Here is a 19,897-nt window from a genome sequence, read left to right as displayed (position 1 = left end):
GATGGTTTCAGTAACATTTTTTTGTGTGATTCAAGCTTCCCAGAATACAGTGCAGAGGTGGTGTTTATACTTATCTTTGTTGAGCAGGACCTTCATTGACCTTTTCAAGTAGCCTTTTTTTGTGGGGGGAGGAGGGGACTATAGTACTGTTAGGCTTACTTTATGGGGCCTGCTGGTCAGCCCCTGCCCATTAGTGGTGCAGGAAAGTGTTTTATAGGATTGGATTAACCATATCTTGCCACAAGGTGGCTGAGATCATAATGTTTGCCTCCATTCTTCGGCCAGCACGTCACACCAGCCACTGTAAATGCATTGGGTGAAGGATGAGATAAACTTCCAATAAGGTTGTCACTTTATTCTGATGTTAATTAACATTCTTCTTTAGTGAGAAAGGGATGGAGGAATCGGAAGGTTAACCGATAGTAGTTTGACACGGGGGCAGAACACAAGTTCACAGTTGACACACTTAATTTGACCAACTTCTTTACATTAATATCCAACTACTTTAACATTTAATGTCCAGAGAGCACATTAATTTTATTATTTCAAGGGTTTCGGAAGGAGGTTTTGGCATCATAATTATGAAACAATACCACTTACAAACAACTGAGTACAAACCTACAAAGGACATCTCTAAAAGCTATTTGTTCCCATGCTCTGAGTAAATGGGCACTTCCTATTCCTTTACTTCTACCATATCAATTCATTACATTCAAAAGGAAGCCTTTAAGTTTAACCTTAGTGTAGCTACCTGTATAGAAATTTCAGGTTCCATAAATTGTGGCACAATTCACCTTACAATAGTTAACAAACTTTGCACTTAACTTTTATTTTCTGCATTAATTATTGTCCCTGAAAAAGATATTGGCTTGAACTTATGTGATATGTAAGCTGCTAATTTCCCATCCAGATTTGCCTTTTAGCATTGACCTGATGGGGATGCCAGGTGGCTTCTTGATAAAGACTAACGTGTAACAGAGGTGGAAGATCGCTACTCGACATCAGGCAAGAACAGATTCACGGTGTGGCATTGTCTTGGAATACTACCCGCAGTAAATAGTCCTGGGGGATTGCCTAGAGAATTTTTGAATGCTTTACTTTTTTCAAGCCGTGCTGCTCTCTACCGGTAAAGGTATAATTTAAAGCGCCTCAGTGCTACAAACGACTGGGTTTATACATCACAACCACTCATATCACTTAAGTCGCTTAAACTGAACTAAAGACCGTGGCAATAAAGCTACATGATATTATGGAGCATCTATAAAATATGCAACATTTACATTGATCATCATCTAGTTGGGAATAATCAAATGAAGCTTAATGTATCTTCCATTCTACAATTTATGGTAATTTCAATGATAGGATGAATATTCACAGTGTGGCATGCTAACAGCACAATGATCCCATAATGGTTCATGGTCAAGGGTTCTGGCACGGCTGTGAGAGGAGTACATCATGTTGCTGAATCAGAAGTGTGAATGATCTATTGGTTAGCTGAGAGATATGTTTCAATATGTTTATATTCCTTCCTTTTATTTGCAATTGTTCGTAATTTTAAAACTTTCTCACACACACAGTTATGCGCCACATAGTCCATCCACTGAAATGTCTGTGGTTCAGATTAAGTTATGTTCATATTCTTTATAGGTTATTAAAGTTGTATTGGGGCTCACTTTACTGTAATTCCATACTGTACAAGTTATGCAACCCTCTCTCAGAATATATGGATGTTAAGTGGTGCATGACTATTTTTATTTTATATTAACGTCTAATTTCTTATAGTGAACAATCCACTTTAATGCTGTTGCAAATGAATAATGACTCCCTCACATGACCTGAATGCCCTTGCCTCATTACACTAGTGACGTTCAGGAATTACCCCTTAAGCGTAATAATAAAAAATAAGTTAATGTGCCGATAAAGCTTAAGTAGATAATATAAAGTAACAAAAATTATATCTTGGGATACATTCATTTTTAAGGGATAAAAATTGTTTGTTGCTTACAGTAATTTCACACATCAAAGAAATTAAGTAGAATGTTACCATACAAGTAGTAGCTTAAGTTAAGTAGCATTTCTAGTTTCAGTGTGGCCAAGAGGACTAAACACATGTCCTTTGATATCCACACAACAAAAAGCCAAGTCAGAGATGAAAAGTGGCTCTCAAAACAATACAACCAACTTGTTCCGATGAGTATTATGCAGAGTCTGAGTAATTGAAAGAGTAGCGTATCTATAATCTCAAACACTAAAACCTGATTACTGTTCAAAGTAATGTCGGGTACATTAACATTTTGAAACATAACCTAATTACCAATTAATTTGGCTAGATACTCTTTTCTAAAAAATTAAATTATTTAGCTGTCTATTTAAAACTTACATAAGATTCCAATTTGACAAAGGAAGTTTAAAATTCTGTTTAGTATTTTTTTGGTGATGTCCTTTACGAACATCAGTTACATTAAAAAAAAATTGTTGGTAGTGAGTTAGGGCACAATGGCACTGGTAGCCATTTGGTCGACGCCGCATGTCCCGTCTCCACGATACACACGGTAGTAGCCCTGTGGAGAGTCACTAGCTGTAGATTATGGCAAATAAGGAACTTAAGATTGGATGTACATATTGCAGCGGGGATCATGTTTCTTAATGGTCCCTCTAAGCGAGAAAAATCACCCCTCATACAAACGATTTCATAATATATATCAAACCATTTGTGATAAGTTTATGTATCATCTATTTGTTGGGGGTTAAATCATGGCACAAATTTGGCCCGTCGCTGCTACTGGGTTAAATAGATTTTTTTGAGGCCTAGAAGACAGCCACACTGAACATCTGTGTTCTCCTCAACTAAACCTTTTCTTGACTGAGGGAGTAGGTACTGACATCAGTATCCAACTACATGAGGCTGCTTTCCTGACAGTGGTTTTGAATGAGAAAAAAAAAAACATGATGCCAGCAATAAAAAAAAGCTGGCAAATCAACTTTACTAGAAAATATCAAGTAAAATGCAGACAATCCCTCAATAATCCAAAGTTACTCCCAAATCACATGGTTAAGAGCTCAACCAAAATCCATACTTGCCTGTTCACCCCAGTTCTCTCCCCAGGAGTTCTTTATGATCCAAAATGGAAGAGACTTCTTGAATACAGGATAAGCTGAAAGGAAGCCCAAAGCATTAGACCTACAGGACAACAATGCAAGCCTGTCAGGAGGAGCTGCTCTGTCCACCACCACCCTCATGGAACCTTAACTCTTAGTCTTCACAATGAGAGGAATATGAGTAAATAATAATTGTTTTAGGTGAAGATCATGAAGGGTGGTGACTGCCAGAGCATCTCCCCTTACTGACAGACCTGTTGAGAGATGTGCACATACCTGCTCCCCCCAGTCCTCCCCCCATGAGTTCTTGACAATCCAGAAGGGTTGCTTTCTGTGCAGGTATTTGGTGGCTGAGGAAAAGGAGGCAGTTCTGTTTATACACGAACTTAGCTACAAGCTTGCAAAGGGTTTTAAGTTTTCACACTACATGCAGAATTATTCTTTGATACAATGGACATCTTAACTTTGTGTTGCTAGATCAAAAAAGTTTACCTAAGGCAAACTCCCACACTTCACTAGTCCCTGGAATTTTCTGCCACAGTATGTTTACAAACCAGTCAAGACAGTTTTTTAAAATCTTTCTTATTTCATTTTGCCACAGCCCAGTCCAGGCACAAATAATCCATTGTAATGCACAGCAAAAAAAGGACAGTAGAACCAAATAATTAGTAACTGCACTTCAGTACTCACTGTGGATGCCATAGCCGACGATCAGCATGCCGTGGTCAAGGCTTTTGGGGTTACACAGGAACTTCAGCGGGTGAGACACTCCTCCAACGTAAAACTGTGTGTGCAGGATCAGTTAGACATGGCGCACAATTTTAACAGATCAGAATTCAAGGGTTGCCAAGATTTCCCACATAAATTATTAAGAATTGGTGACAACAGTGACAGGTAATTTGAAGATTTGTAAAAAAAACTCCCTCACCACTCTCTTGACTGCTATGAGTAAAATAAAATCTGTCAACCCTAGATACATCATTAACAACAACTCAAATACTCTTTACTGTACACTAAATGGATCCTATGAACTACTCTAAAATATAAACGACAAAATAATTAATGTGAATGCTGTAATAGCTACTTCATTTCCTTCTTTTCTTTACATTCACATAACTTGACTGCTGTGACTGGTACTGAGCTTTCTGAGCTGGACAGATAGCATAAGTTTCATGAAGGAGGGACCAATACAGCATCCTAAGCCATGAGAGGAAATTAAGGTAATATGCCAAGCCACCTGGAAAGCTGCCACAACACTCACCTGAAGGGCGTTGGCATTGATGCCGATGGAGATGGGACCATTCTGGGTGAGCCACTTGGCGATGGCCACCTCATCTGCTGGCAGCTCCACAGACCCATTCACCGTCACCTTGGCCTGGCAAGAAAAGCGATCAGCGGTTAACCCAGAAATGGATCTGTCTGCCTTATTTAAGAGATAAATAATAAAAGAATAAGAAGAAAACTGTATTGATGACCTTCACTTTCCTAGAATATTGCCATTTCAGTTCTCTCTCTCTCTCTCCAAGCACACAAACACACACATGAATGGTACTCACAAGGGATCTGTTGAAGTGGCAGGTTTCATCATCGCCCTCGTAAGGGTAATCGTCCTCTACTTCTAGGCCACCCAGCTTGGCGATGGCATCATAGGCATTCTCTGGCAGGCCACCATTGCAACCCTCATCCTCTGTGTCACAGTCAACCAGCTCTGGAATGTAAAGGATAAGCATTACTAACAGTTAATCAGCTCTGGAAAAAAACTAAGCATACACAAGTACCCAGTAAGCTTTTCCTTCAATTAATTCTAATATACTTGGTGCTTCACTTCCTGAACAGCAATACTCATACCAGACACGATGTAAACAAATAAGGAGAGCTATTTCCTTCCCTTACCTTGTTCAGAGAGGGAATAAAGTTGCTTGTGTTTGAGTGCCCACTGGCCTTCAACATTGCCGGTGGTGGAGAAGGCCCAACAGGAGCCACACATACCCTGAAACAAGACAAAAAGGATACTGGAATCGATCATGGAATAAATGTTCTTTAAAGGAATCCAAATCTTGAATTTCACAGTTGCTAAACAAAACTCAAGGAACAGATACTCGCAGGGCATTTATATAGGTAAATACTACAAGGTAAATACACACACACACACACACACTATCAATAATCTATATTCAATTTGCCTTGGGAAGAATGCAATGGTCAAAACGAACATGAAAAGTTGAAAACCCACCTGGTTCTTGATGGGCGTGACAACTCCATGCTCCCTCCAGTCAAAGCTTACAGGGACCTCAACGTCTGGGATGGCAGCGCGCTCCATGGAGGAGGTGGCAGGCTTCATGTGGGGGTGGAAGCCCAGCATCCGACGGAACTCGCGCTCTGAAGAAATTAAAGTGTGATAAGGACTTTGCATATGGAAAAGACAAGACTAAGCAATGAAGGGAATATAATCTTGAGGGAGAGGAACTTTGGGATGGGGGCAACATTTTACAAACAAATTATCTTAGGAAAAAAAAGATGAAACTGACTTCTTAACATTTACATATGGAAAATTCAAGACTAAGGCCACATCACTACTACAACTAGTGGCAGCCAACTCACCAGTGAGATCAGCAAACTTGGTCGGGCCGTACTTGGCAGTGCCTCGCTCGTTCTGCTGCAGGATGTGTGCCTTCTTCATGTTCTGGTGGAAGATCTTGAACCTCTTCTTGAACTCAGCCTTATTCTTGTAGGTCTTGCTGTGCTGCTTCATGAAGGTCTTGAACATCCCCATGTGGCCAAGGTCGTGGCTGCCCCCTCCAATGGTTTTCTGAATGGGTAGAGATTGGGGTAAAGAAAAGCTCAATATGGCACAAACAAAAACAAATAAATAAATGAAAATAAACTCCCATATTTGTCATACTGTAAGACTATAGGATTCCAACTTAAGAGACAATAATGTGTTAAGTACAGTGTGATATGTATTTATGTGAGTTTAAGATAGCCCCGACTATAATGTTCTAACACCAAGGTTGATTGAAGCTTATTGAATTATTATCTTACATGATATCATTCAGCTTACCTTGCCATGTTTCTTGTAGTCATGAGAGCCCAGGCCAAGGAGTTGCTAAAAAATAATAATACTTGCTTATTAATGAGATACGAGTACAGAGGAAAAAGGTAATAAAAAAACATCTTATGATAAAATGTCATCCAGTACAGTACATTTATCTGAACATCCCACATCCACATCAAGAATAGTCGACTCACCGTCTTGTGTGCTCTGCGGTCATGGTTGTCTTGCCCCAGAATCTGCACAGGAGAGAAAAGAAGGAATAAAAGAATAACCTAAACAGAGGAACCACCACACCCAAACTTACTGACAGAGGAATGGTGCCAGATTCAACCTTCCAAGGCTAAGCATTTATGACAACCCTGACTATACGAGCGCCCAGTTCACAATGATACCAACAGAGTCTCACCTTCATGACATACACTAGCATTGCAGTCGTTCATAAATAGAATTAAAGAAAGAAGTGAGTGGTTTGCCTTCGTACCATATGAAGTGCTGCCCCAAGACAGTCAAGATGGAAGGTCATATTCCAGCCCTAATCCTATCCTTCTTCCCTAGTGATAAAACAGTGTGTTGATGCTTAGCTTTGGTAGGTTAGAATCAGCCATGGTGCAGCATTACAAAGAAGACACTAAAAAGTTAAAATTATGAAAAGCAAGCAGATGATGACAAAAGAATGTGTATTATTTATTTATTTATTCCTTACTTCCACAAAATATTGCCGACACAAAAAAGTGAAACTATGAATCCCCTTTATAGGAAAAGTATTGCTTGCATTTAAAGGATTACACTCTACACAAAAAAGCCAACATACCTTTCTGGCCTTGTGCTTGTTATGTTTGCGAGGCTTCTGAAAACAAAACACTGTGCTGGTGGGTGAGTGGTTGGATAAAACACTACACTAAATGGGCCATCACACAGGGGCAGAGACAGACAACTGAGGCTCCAGCTTACGAACTGGCCGCCTAATTTTTCTTTACTTCCACAATCAAAACCAAAACCACAACTTTTTACTTCCACAATCAAAACCAAAAGCTAAAGCGAAGATTAAAAAATGCCTGACACTTCCATAAGCAAAAAGTTAATGGATTTGAGCTAGAAAATACATATCAGGGCTTGGGTATGTTGTCGTCTCTGCTTATGACGTAATTTGACAAGCAGATTGACTCAACTGGACCCCATGAACTACAAAACATAATGTGGGTCTCCTCATGCCTGTGTGATGGCTGCTCAGGATGTGGTGAAGTGATAACAAGCAGGTGAGTAGGGTTACTGTGCTGCACAAGGGGTTATGTAGTAAAAGAGGTTTGACTGACACACACAAATCTGCTTATATGGATGCATGCTGGGCTAGAAAAGGTGGAGGTATTCGGGCGAGTTGTCAGTCCTAATTGACATCCTCTGAGAACAATTAAACAACAGCAGCAGCAGTGAAAATTGCTACTTTGCGATCCACGACTCTGATGGAACAAGTCAGAAATACCTGCATCGAAATAAGTGAAAATATATTGGATAAAAATAGATCTTACAGTTACAATAAGTATAAAAGAAGCTACACAACAAGCTTCAAAAGTGGATTGCTACACTATTCACATTTCTGAGGAGCAAGAATGCGATATGAAGCTACGTAAACGTCAAAATATACGAAGTTGTTCTCATAATGGTTTGTAAAAGAGAAACTGAATTGCAGAGTAGTCATTCCAGAAATCATATACATTACTCTGAGGGCATCCCATGTAAGTACTAAATGATGTTAAATAATGTGCTGACTACTCTAACCCTTTACTCTTGCCCTTGGTGATCCAGCACTGCGACATATCTTAATTCCCACCAACTGGCTCGCCTTTAAGCAAAACCCTAGTCTATCACCAAAAAAAATACTTCTCTGTCAATGTGAAGTGAAATGAACAAACATTGTACTGCAAGAGCTATGGAGTTTCAGTGAGAAGTCCCAAGAATACTTTCCTTATTAAATGTGCTATTCAGTGACATCTTCTGCAGCCTATTACAATGAATGGGGTCAAATCTACACCCAGTTTAAGATTCTGCCACTCTCAACAATAAAAATAAGTCATAGCACGTTAACAAGCAAGATGACAAATACAAAACCCTATGAGATATGTAGAGGGGTAAATACATCTTTCAACCATAGAGTTACGAAAGGAAACAAAACCTAACTCAGTCATAATTTGTACTCCATACCTGCTTGTGAGATCGCTGGTCATGTCCGTCCTGGCCGAGAAGGTGCTGGTGGGAGAAGTACACTCATTAGGGACAATGTGTGTGTGTGTGTGTACTGATAACCTTGGTCTTCCTCACATGCCCATCAAGACACAAGGAAACATGTAGTGTAGCAAAAGGAACAATATATAGAAAAGCTTCATATCTATATACACATTAAGGCAGGTGACAGTTTCTTGCACTACATTCTCACCACTCCTCAGTCTGTCTTACCTGCCCGTGAGGTCGCTGGTCATGCCCGTCCTGCCCAAGACGTCGCTACAAAGAAACGAAAGAGTCAGGCACAAAATAAAACTAACTAAAGGCAATGATTAAGTACTTCATTATTCATCAATATGCAATGGCAGGAAACAACTTCTCAATACTAGTGTGTCTTACCTGCCCATGTCCATCCTGTCCAAGGAGTCGCTGCAAGGAAACAGTTATCAGTGAAGGAAATATGTAATAATAATGTATAGCAATTAATCACATCATATCTGCAAACAATTTGGACCAGTACACCAACACCTGTTTGTCTTACCTTTCCGTGGGGCCTCTGGTCATGTCCATCCTGGCCAAAAACTCGCTGTGAGGAAATAGTATTCAGTAAAGCAAACTTATAATGTACAGCAATCATTCATTTCATAAAGCTTCGTCCAGGACATTCTCAACACCTGTCTGTCTTACCTGCCCGTGAGGCCGCTGGTCATGTCCATCCTGGCCAAGAACTCGCTGTAAGGAAATAGTATTCAGTTAAGCAAACTTATAATGTACAGCAATCATTAATTTCATAAAGCTTTGTCCACAGCATTCTCAACACCTGTCTGTCTTACCTGCCCGTGAGGCTGCTGGTCATGTCCATCCTGGCCAAGAACTCGCTGTACGGAAGTAGTATTCAGTTAAGCAAACTTATAATGTACAGCAATCATTAATTTCATAAAGCTTCGTCCAGAACATTCTCAACACCTGTCTGTCTTACCTGCATGTGAGGCTGCTGGTCATGTCCATCCTGGCCAAGGAGTCGCTGCAAGTAAACAGTAATTAATAAAGCATATATATTATAATAACATACAGCAGTTAATCACTTCTCATCTTAGGCAGAAAACAGCTTCATCCAGTACATTCTCAACACCTGTCTGCCTTACCTGTCCATGGGGCCGCTGGTCATGCCCGTCCTGCCCAAGGCGTCGCTACAAAGAAACAGGAAAGAGTAAAGCACAAAACCAAAGACAATTATTATTTCCCTACTTAAAAATACACTATGGCAGGAAACAGCTTCATAATTTTAGTGTGTCTTACCTGTCCATGTCCATCCTGGCCAAGAAGTTGCTGCAAGGAAACAGTTATCAGTAAAGGAAATATGTATTAATAATGTATAGCAACTGATCACTTCATATCTACAAACAGCTTCGTCCAGTATATCAATAACTGTCTGTCTTACCTGTCCGTGGGGTCGCTGGTCATGTCCATCCTGGCCAAGAAGTTGCTGCAAGGAAACAGTTATCAGTAAAGGAAATATGTATTAATAATGTATAGCAACTAATCACTTCATATCTACAAACAGCTTCGTCCAGTACATCAAAAACTGTCTGTCTTACCTTTCCGTGGGGTCGCTGGTCATGTCCATCCTGGCCAAGAAGTTGCTGCAAGGAAACAGTTATCAGTAAAGGAAATATGTATTAATAATGTATAGCAACTAATCACTTCATATCTACAAACAGCTTCGTCCAGTACATCAACAACTGTCTGTCTTACCTTTCCGTGGGGTCGCTGGTCATGTCCATCCTGGCCAAGAATTTGCTGTAAGGAAATAGGATTCAGTAAAGCAAACTTATAATGTACAGCAATCATTCATTTCATAAAGCTTTGCCCAGGACATTCTCAACACCTGTCTGTCTTACCTGCCCGTGGGGTCGCTGGTCATGTCCATCCTGGCCAAGAACTCGCTGAAAGAAATCAGTGAGGACTCAGCTATGATGAACATAATACTCGTAAAAACAACATGTCTAAGTTAATAGTCTCATATCTACATTCTACAAGTACACTAGAGTAGAAAACGACTTCTCCTGCGACATCCTCAACACCTGTCTGTCTTACCTGCCCATGAGGCTTCTGGTCATGGCCGTCCTGCCCAAGGATGTGCTGTAAAGATGTGTTAGTCAGTCTACTGCACACTTAACTTACGTGATTATTAAAAGAAATGCATTTTTTTTTCATTCATACATGACAGGTCAAAAAAAAGAGAGAAGAGAGAAAAAAAAGAGAGAGAGAGAGAAAAACAACTAACCTGTCCATGAGGCTGCTGGTCATGCCCGTCCCCGCCCAGCTGAGCCTGAAGCAAGACATTTAAAAGGAGAGTATGAGTGTTTGGTGCCTGCTTGCTGCACATTAACAAGCCACAACAAAGGGATGAAATTAAAGTAACTGTTCCCTAAATGAGTACTCAAGAGATTTGCCACAGCTGCTAACTTGTTCATAAAAAAGTTAGAAGTACAAACAGCAATGAACGCTTAGTAACACTTACCCTTCCATGGGGGAGCTGGTCATGGTTGTCCTGTCCAAGAAGAGCCTAAAAAGTAACAGAAATCAATGAAGACACTCGGGATGTTAAGATATTACGACATCAGGGTGCCAAGATATAAAAATTAGCCTCATACTGCACATAAAGCAAAGGTAGATTTTCGGTATGAAGCATCCTCTGATTCTAAGGGATATTAAGATGAAACAAATAAGCCAGCCTCAGTATAGAGGCTAAAGCCATATAATTAGTAAACCCACAGGTGCTTGGGATAGTAAAATGATACAAATAACCCAGCAACAGTAGCAATTCCAAAGGTGTACAGTTAATAAAACCACACTTGGGATACCGTACTGAGATGATACAAATAACCCGGCATCAATACAATGTCCAAAAATGCATGAATAGTAGGGAACAATCTATTTACCTCTGCATGAGGCTGCTGATCATGCCCATCCTGACCCAGAAGAGCCTGCAATGAAATAACAACAAACATAAGAGTAAAGCATTCACATATTTTAAGGTTGTGAAAAGGAAAGTATTAACCAAAATGACACCCAAAGATTTACACCAGGTAAAGGTAAATCCAAAAAAAAGGGGGGACATAGGGGGTAAATATATATATGTGGCTCAAAAGATTTAGAATAACCAGATCTTCACTATGAGACACATAAGAATTATCTAACTGAAGGATGTGCACATAATTAACACCAAAGACAGAACATTACCTGTGCATGAGGCTGCTGGTCATGTCCGTCCTGGCCCAGAAGAGCCTGCAATATAAAATTAAGGAAAATCAAATGAGTGTGGGCGAGCCTTCATATGTCTGTGAATATAGGCGTAAAAAATTCAGTCATCCTCTACAGCTCAAAATCCAACCTACCTTCTCATAATGTTTGGTTTCAGGATTGTACTTCAGCCCCTGAGGGAAAAGCAGAATAAGAACAAGAAATAAGACAACACCATTAACAAACACAAGCCAGTCACTCCAACCTTAACCACGATAATAGAGAGAGGACAGAAACGCCAGAAAACATGGGACACAGAAATAACACATAATCACACATATTGAAGGTAGGCTACTGGAAGAACATTAGAAGAGAAAACAAAACGAAAAACATTACAAAAGAGAGGATCGAAAAGCCAGGAAACATAAAAAATAAGCAAAACACATAATGACACATAATGAAGGTACAGGGAGATTAGATTAAACATTATAAGAGCTAACATTAGAGAAACGAGACATTATAGAGCATAGAAGGGCAGGGAAACATGGAATAAAAAAAGAAATTAAAAGAACACATAATGACACATATTGCAAGGACACATACAAGACGAAGCAGTGTAGAGTGGAATTAAACATGTACCAACCCTGTCTTACCACCAGTAGGAGAAGTAAGCTTAGCCTGACCTTAATATAACCTTGAAATCACTAACAATAGACAATAAATTAACAAAAAATGCAAAAATAACATGTCACCTCCCTTCCCTTCCCCTTCTCACCCTCAAATCAACCCAACCTAAGAATAGAATCATTAGTAAGTTAACCTATACCATAAAATAACCTTAAAATCACTAACAAAAGACAAAAAATTAACAAAAAAACGCAGAAATAACGACACATCCCCCCCTCACGTCCTCAAATCAACCCAACCTAAGTATTCAGAATCATTAGCAAGTCAACCTAGACCATGAAATAACCTTAAAATCACTAATAATAGACAATTAACAAAAAAAATGCAGAAATAACGTCACATCCCTTCCCCATCACGTCCTCAAATCAACCCAACCTAAGAATAGAATCATTAGCAAGTCAACCTAGACCATGAAATAACCTTAAAATCACTAATAATAGACAATTAACAAAAAAAATGCAGAAATAACGTCACATCCCTTCCCCATCACGTCCTCAAGTCAACCCAATCTAAGAATAGAATCATTAGTAAGTCAACCTAGACCATGAAATAACCTTAAAATCACCAACAATAGACGAAAAATTAACAAAAAACGCAGAAATAACATCACATCCCTTCCCCATCATGTCCTCAAATCAACCCAACCTAAGAATAGAATCATTAGTAAGTCAACCTAGACCATGAAATAACTTTAAAATCACTAATAATAGACAATAAATTAACATAAAACGCAGAAATAACGACACATCCCTTCCCCATTACGTCCTCAAATTAACCCAACTTAAGTATTCAGAATCATTAGTAAGTCAACCTAGACCATAAAATAACCTTAAAATTACTAACAAAAGACAGTAAACGAATAATATAGCAGAAATACGAGGTCATCAGCCGCTCCCTCCCTCCCTGAAATCAGCTGACCCCCTCCTCAATTCTCACCATTTTGTCAGCCCTCAGCAGCTGTGCCGAGGCCAGACAGGACGCCACAGCACACAGGGCCACCAGGACCTTCATCTCGGCGGCCACGGTGCTTCTATGCGGTTATTAGCGGTGAAAAAACGGAAATACGGCGAAGAATTTGGTCCACTGCGTAACAGCCTCCCTCTCTTTCTCTCTTGAGCTTGAGCTTGATCTGGAGAGAAAAGTGACTGATATTTCCGGTTTTTCTTTCTTCTTCTTCCTTTGTGTCCTTTCTCGTCCCTACAGTGAGTAAGGATACATAACAAAGACTAATAGTTGTAACAAAAGAGCCAAAATAACGTATAGGTGAGGAAATAATAGATACTCAAATTCTCTATCTCTCTTGAGCTTGAACTTGATCTGAAGAGAAAAGTGACTGATATTTCCGGTTTTTCTTTCTTCTTCTTCCTTTGTGTCCTTTCTCTTCCCTTCAGTGAGTAAGGATACATAACAAAGACTAAGAGTTGTAACAAAAGAGCCAAAATAACGTGTAGGTAAGGAAATAAAAGGTACTCAAATGATCTCATATCCCAAATCAACCATATTATATTGTTCTCAAAGGTCATGGCGAGATAATAATCTGTCTAAAGAAGAGTTTGATTATCAGATACAAAAACTAATGAAGAAATGAGGAGAAACAGAGTAAAATAAGGCATTGTGCATATCAGCGTTTCCATGGTAACAGCTCCGCGTCCTCCGTGCTCCAAGTAACAACAAAAGAAATGCTGAAAAATCCTAACAGTGTCGTCAATGCAATAATATAACCATTCCTCCTTCTTCCCATAGATACTCAGCACAAAGAAATACATCCAACCATGCCTATAAACTTCCTACGCCGCAGTTTCTCCCCCGGCAAGTCACCCCCAAGAAGGTCCGCCTCCCTATCAAGTCTGAGACGCGAATCGGACAAGTCGGGGCAAGATCTGTCTCATGATTTCAGCAAGATCAAGTTGAATATCGGTGGACAGAATGCGACGTTTGAGGATGGAGAGTGGGTTGCAGGTTGGTTGTATATTCAGTTTGGGTTGGAGGGTGGTGACATATTCAGTTTGGGTTGCGGGGAATTGGTTGTATATTCAGTTTGGGTTGGAGGTTGGTGACATTCAGTTTGGGTTGCGGGGAATTGGTTGTATATTCAGTTTGGGTTGCGGGGAATTGGTTGTATATTCAGTTTGGGTTGGAGGTTGGTGACATTCAGTTTGGGTTGCGGGGAATTGGTTGTATATTCAGTTTGGGTTGCGGGGAATTGGTTGTATATTCAGTTTGGGTTTCAGGTTGGTCACATAATCAGTTTGGGTTGCAGGTTGGTGACATTCAGTTTGGGTTGCGGGGAATTGGTTGTATATTCAGTTTGGGTTTCAGGTTGGTCACATAATCAGTTTGGGTTGCAGGTTGGTTGTATATTCAGTTTGGGTTGCAGGTTGGTTGTATATTCAGTTTGGGTTGGTCACATATTCAGTTTGGGTTGCAGGTTGGTTGTATAATCAGTTTGGGTTGCAGGTTGGTTGTATATTCAGTTTGGGTTGCAGGTTGGTTGTATATTCAGTTTATCATGTGTGAAAAACTGAATGATTTTTATATTTGTGACTACAGCAACACGTAATATCAAGTTAGTCACTGAATTAAAGATATACTATAACATCATTGGTCAATATTCTCAGACACATCCACCTCCCACATCAACTATTTCCAAAGGCCAAAAAGGAGATTGACAGGCTTCTCATGAATGCTTTTTTTCCCTCATGGTACAGAAGCTTTCTTAAACTACTTCCAGGGTCATAAAACTACCCATGAAAACACCCACACACAACTCTCCTGAAAGCCTTGTAAAATGTGTGTGTACTTGGGCACCGAAACATTTAATAATGTAACCCATTGAAACCTGCAGAGGGTGGCTTGAGGGGGCGTGTCAGCAACCGTGAGGTGGCTCGTCTTCGCCAACAAAACCAAGCCTTGCTGGAGGAGAACAATCTGCTGAAGCTGAAGGTTGAACTCCTGCTTGACATGGTGAGATTTTACAGAATGAGTTCCTCTTGTGTTGAGACTTTTTACATATGTAAGATGTTTTTTCTGCCATAGAAGTTGCCACTAAACATAGCATATGTAGATGACTTTGTGAAGAAAAAATATATATATATGGAGACAGGATTTCAGGAGAGACCACAAGTAAAATGGATCAATAGAGTGGCACTTGGGGAACTGGAGAGTTAGTAGGCATGGGATTGTGTTAAGAGGGAGTGCTGAGGCGGGGAAAGTTGTAGAGGCTTCTGCTATGGCCTTGGGCAAAGCTTATATATATGCAACACACTTAAGATGGGGTTACCAACATGAAGTTATGAGTCTACTGCCTTCATACATTACATATTGTTAATTTACAGTTTTTGGCACTTTTCAGCTGACTGAGAAGTCTGCAGACACCTTGATAAAGGAGAAAGAACTCAACCGATTAAAAGGAAGATGATGTTCAATGGTTCAATGTAACACCATTTATGGGGAAACTGTGTGTTACTGACATCTGCCCTTCAAGATTTACTTAAAATAAGTAATGAACTTGAAAGAATTAAGTTTATTATTTTATAAATTAGGTTAAGAAAACACACTCTGTAAGGAAACATTTACACAACATTTACATAATAACAATACTGAGAAATATTCCACTGATGTGAGTGATGGATGACTTTTAATAAAGACTCATTTGAATATTGTAATCTTAGTATCCTCTTTGGCAAGCTTAAGATCATTATGAGTAGCAGACTTCTTGGCAGCCGACTTATTATTTTCAGTAAACAGGTGACTACAATCTACGCTCCTTGGCCTGCCAGTATTGATGGGGATGGCATGGACAAGCTACATGATGACACATTGAAGCATTACTGAAATTCACTAACTATGTAAATTCAGAACTTTACAAAGCTGCATAGTGCTAATTACCTTCTTTGATGGCATGGACTGCATAATTTATTGACGTGTTTGAGAGCCAGAACCACTCGTTAATCAGTGGGTTGTAGCCCATGCCATGAACAGTTCTTGTCACAAAGCCACCTGAAAACAATAACTTGGTAAGTATAAAACTGGAAGCTAAATTACTGATTCCCAACATATATTAAGATGAAGCTGCAAGTGTCATTGGTGATTGCACAGAGATATTGAAAGCACTTGGGGACACAGCAATGACTCAATTTTCAGACTTGTTATATGATATGGGTAAATATGTGATTCCTGGTGACTGGATGAAGAATATAACTATAAATATATAGTACATCTTTGCATGCCTTTTACAACTTAGCTTACAACATTAGCACCATCATATAACTTCTTTAACTTCTTCCAGTATCTATGACTTTGGGTACAAGAAAATCTGATATATATATAGATGATATACTTACTTTTTTCAAGGTGGAAGAGTAGCTCCTGCCGGGGAATGAACTTATTCCAGTCGTGTGTTCCCGGGGGTAGCAGGCGCAGCGTGTGCTCGGCGATGGCGATGGCCCCCAGCCAGGCACTGGTGGTTTTGTTGATTGTTGTCAAGAACAGTGATCCACCAGGCTGTCCAAAGTAGAGTTTTGTAAGACTAGTAGCATGGCATGGTGATTTTGGTGGCTCTAAAGTAGGGTTCTTCAAAGTTTGGGTTGTGTGCCAAAACTGAGGTCCATATTCACAAACATTTTGGGGATCACACACCCATGTTTGATCAGGCTTTCACAGAGATTGTGTTAGTATTCCCATGGGTAGTTTTATGAGCCTAGTGATAGTTTGACAAGGCTTATGAACCATGAATGTGAAAAAAACACTCATGAGAACCTGACTAATCTGCTTTGTGGGCTTTGGAAATATCTGTTGTAAGCCGAACGCATCTGAGAATGCGGGCCTGTCACATCAGACTAATCAGTGAGTCACCACTTAAGCAATTGATTGAATACCAGATGGCACAATACAGAGCACTGTCAAGAGGTTTCAGTATGGGACATAAGGGAAATTTCTAATAAAAAAATAGACTGTAATGAGAAAAATTTGATGGACATTACTCTAAGGGCTCTCACTCATAGTTACTCTGATATCTGCTCCTTTGACAAGGTGAGGGCAGCACCTTACCCTAATGGCTTCCGCACACGTGTAGATGAAGAGGTCCGTGTTATCGACGTGCTCCAGTACCTCAGATGCCACCACTGCGTCATATGCGCACCCGACGTCTTGAATGTGCTCCTCTACTGTCCCGTGTAGGTATCTGAAACCACATACACACAAGTGTAATACCCCGGATGTATCATCAAATAAAGGATATCTGACTCCTAATATACAGAGCTTCAGATACAATATATCCTCTTCATCCTTCTCTATATTCTCCTTAGTTGTCCAGTAAACACATTCCAAATTCAAGACTCACGTAACGTTTTCCTTCACTCGCGGGTCTTGGGAGGCATGCAGTGTGGCAACCCTCGTGTTCTCCTCAGCAGCATCCAGTCCTGTCACTTTAGCCCCTAACCTGGCGAGAGGCTACAGAGGCAAAGGTTTTAGCATGCAGAATATTAAGGAATTCCATGAACTTGGTCAAAAAAATATTTACAGCAAATTCATGAGTGACTTTCATTTTTCTGATACATGAACACCAAATATATATCATGTTTTTCAATAATCATTTAATAAGCAACAATATATGATCACACTCCCTTGGTAGAGAAGCTCACCTCACACAGTATTCCTCCCCCACAGCCCACGTCAAGTATCTTAATCCCTGTCAGTGGTCTGGGGCCACTGATATGCTCCGCTTGGCTCACTTCACTGTTTACTAAACCTTCACGAACCAATGCTACTCTGAAAACCAATTACAATTATATAAGTAAAAAATCACTAACTAAAGCTTATACAGGAGCAATAATTAGCAGGCTTGTTTCTCTCATTTATCTTATGCCCCTGAGCTACTTTGTTTACTCTAAAAAATGCCTCTCTATTCTTCAAAATACTCATATTCTGGACTTACCTCAACTTGTTAAGAGAATGGAGAGGCTTGCAGTCCCCATAAGGATCCCACCAGGAGTCAGCCATCGAGCGGAACTTAGCCACTTCCTCCTCATTATAAGTGGTCCTCCCATTCCTGCTGTAGCCGCTGGGCCCGTCAGAGTCTGAACTGTCGGAGCTGGAAGAGCTGGAGTCGCTGTCGCTGGTCGTTGGCTCTTTTATGGGAATCCTTCTTTCATTCTGTGCCTGTTCCTTTACTGTTGTGCTGCTTGGGGAAATAGAGAGAGAGGTAAGAGAGAGAGAGAGAGAGAGAGAGAGAGAGAGAGAGAGAGAGAGAGAGAGAGAGAGAGAGAGAGAGAGAGAGAGAGAGAGAGAGAGAGAGAGAGAGAAGGAGAGAGAGAGAGAGAGAAGGAGAGAGAGAGAGAGAGAGAGAGAGAGAGAGAGAGAGAGAGAGAGAGAGAGAGAGAGAGAGAGAGAGAGAGAGAGAGAGAGAGAGAGAGAGAGAGAGAGAGAGAGAGAGAAAGGAATGGGAGAGAGGAGAGATATTGAAAGTAAGGTTAGGAACAGGAAAGGAAAGAATCAGTAAGGTAAAAGAAGGATAGGCTAAGGTATGATTAGGGAAGAGAGAGAGAGAGAGAGAGAGAGAGAGAGAGAGAGAGAGAGAGAGAGAGAGAGAGAGAGAGAGAGAGAGAGAAAAAAAAAATATATATATCATCAAAGAATATTCAACTTACCAGAGCAAGTTGTGTCTCTTCAGAGTGACAACACGAGGGAGAAGCAGCAGGCTTTTCACAGTGCCACATTTATTAAGCACAGGCAGCGTCCTTAACATTTTTTTATCTATATTGCTTTGTATCCCTCCGTAGGTCTTCCTCCTCCTCTTATTTATCCTGCAAAAGAAAGAAAAACAGTTATTGGTAGTTTGTTTAGGATGGTAAGGGCCCAGACAGCATTCTTAACATATTTTTCTCCTTATTTTAACCTGTGCCGTTTCGTAGATCTTCCTCCTCCTCTTACGTAACCTGCAAGAGAAAAGAAGACAGCATGGCAAGGGCACAGACAGCGTTCTGAACATCTTTTTCTCCTTATTTTAACCTGTGCCGCTTCGTAGATCTTCCTCCTCCTCTTACGTAACCTGCAAGAGAAAGGAAGACAGCATGACACGGGCACAGACAGCGTTTTTAACATCTTTTTCTCCTTGTTTTGACCTGTACCGCTTCGTAGATCATCCTCCTCCTCTTACGTAACCTGCAGAAGAAAGGAAGACAGCATGACACGGGCACAAACAGCGTTTTTAACATATTTTTCTCCCTCTTTTGACCTGTACCGCTTCGTAGATCCTCCTCCTCCTCTTACTTAACCTGCAGAAGAAAGGGAGACAATAGACGAGGGCACAGGCAGCGTTCTCAACATCTTACTTTTTATCTACTGTATATCGCTTTGTATCCCTTCGTCAGTCCTTCTCCTCTTCTTAATTCCTCCTCCTTCTTCTTCCTCAGTGTTTTGGGGATTAGTTAAGTCCTCCTCCTCTTACCTAATCTGCAAAGGAAGACAGACAGGCGGTTTGTTTACCTTCCTCACCTGCCAAGTAAACTAAGACCAGGACCAGCGGAGAGTCACCTATGACATCAAGATCAAGAGCAGGATGGGTCACCTGTACAGCAAGAGCAAGAGCAAGAG

At 40.4% G+C, this 19,897-nt stretch overlaps 3 protein-coding genes across 56 annotated transcripts; 1 reads left to right on the top strand and 2 right to left on the bottom strand.

Moving 5' to 3' along the window:
- Positions 1–340: 340 nt before the first annotated feature.
- Positions 341–13,436, bottom strand: LOC126999720 (cathepsin L-like). Of its 50 annotated transcripts, none has more exons than XM_050862490.1 (31): positions 13,241–13,435; positions 11,773–11,811; positions 11,618–11,662; positions 11,317–11,361; positions 10,896–10,940; positions 10,659–10,703; positions 10,469–10,513; positions 10,273–10,317; positions 10,127–10,171; positions 9,970–10,014; positions 9,813–9,857; positions 9,671–9,700; positions 9,517–9,561; positions 9,351–9,395; positions 9,205–9,249; positions 9,059–9,103; positions 8,913–8,957; positions 8,771–8,800; positions 8,606–8,650; positions 8,354–8,398; positions 6,966–7,001; positions 6,349–6,390; positions 6,161–6,205; positions 5,701–5,908; positions 5,333–5,478; positions 4,993–5,089; positions 4,656–4,807; positions 4,361–4,474; positions 3,790–3,883; positions 3,376–3,449; positions 341–2,561 (listed from the first exon to the last, which is right to left on the bottom strand). In XM_050862490.1, exons 1-31 carry the CDS (start codon positions 13,313–13,315, stop codon positions 2,487–2,489), a joined length of 1,977 nt encoding a protein of 658 aa, XP_050718447.1. In that variant the 5' UTR covers positions 13,316–13,435; the 3' UTR covers positions 341–2,486. The 50 variants fall into 50 exon arrangements, with proteins under 50 accessions (XP_050718447.1, XP_050718448.1, XP_050718449.1 ...); XM_050862491.1 differs by lacking the exon at positions 3,376–3,449 and adding an exon at positions 3,082–3,155; XM_050862492.1 differs by having other exon boundaries at positions 6,966–6,998.
- A 464-nt stretch (positions 13,437–13,900) lies between these two features.
- LOC126999728 (protein chibby homolog 1-like) lies at positions 13,901–15,961 on the top strand. Its single transcript, XM_050862559.1, has 3 exons — positions 13,901–14,263; positions 15,150–15,268; positions 15,657–15,961. The coding sequence occupies exons 1-3, from the start codon at positions 14,077–14,079 to the stop codon at positions 15,720–15,722; spliced, it is 372 nt and encodes a 123-aa protein (XP_050718516.1). The 5' UTR covers positions 13,901–14,076; the 3' UTR covers positions 15,723–15,961.
- Positions 15,864–19,842, bottom strand: LOC126999723 (ubiquinone biosynthesis O-methyltransferase, mitochondrial-like). Of its 5 annotated transcripts, none has more exons than XM_050862552.1 (8): positions 19,799–19,842; positions 18,952–19,107; positions 18,240–18,485; positions 17,947–18,073; positions 17,646–17,755; positions 17,354–17,486; positions 16,648–16,807; positions 15,864–16,303 (listed from the first exon to the last, which is right to left on the bottom strand). In XM_050862552.1, exons 2-8 carry the CDS (start codon positions 19,047–19,049, stop codon positions 16,185–16,187), a joined length of 993 nt encoding a protein of 330 aa, XP_050718509.1. In that variant the 5' UTR covers positions 19,050–19,107; positions 19,799–19,842; the 3' UTR covers positions 15,864–16,184. The 5 variants fall into 5 exon arrangements, with proteins under 5 accessions (XP_050718509.1, XP_050718508.1, XP_050718507.1 ...); XM_050862551.1 differs by having other exon boundaries at positions 19,790–19,811; XM_050862550.1 differs by having other exon boundaries at positions 19,752–19,805.
- Positions 19,843–19,897: the final 55 nt, after the last annotated feature.

The sequence above is a fragment of the Eriocheir sinensis genome, chromosome 17 (genome assembly GCF_024679095.1).
Source record: "Eriocheir sinensis breed Jianghai 21 chromosome 17, ASM2467909v1, whole genome shotgun sequence".
NCBI classification, from domain to species: Eukaryota; Metazoa; Arthropoda; class Malacostraca; order Decapoda; family Varunidae; genus Eriocheir; species Eriocheir sinensis.
Note: the sequence above shows the minus strand (reverse complement) of the source record. Positions and strands in the feature narration are given on the sequence as shown.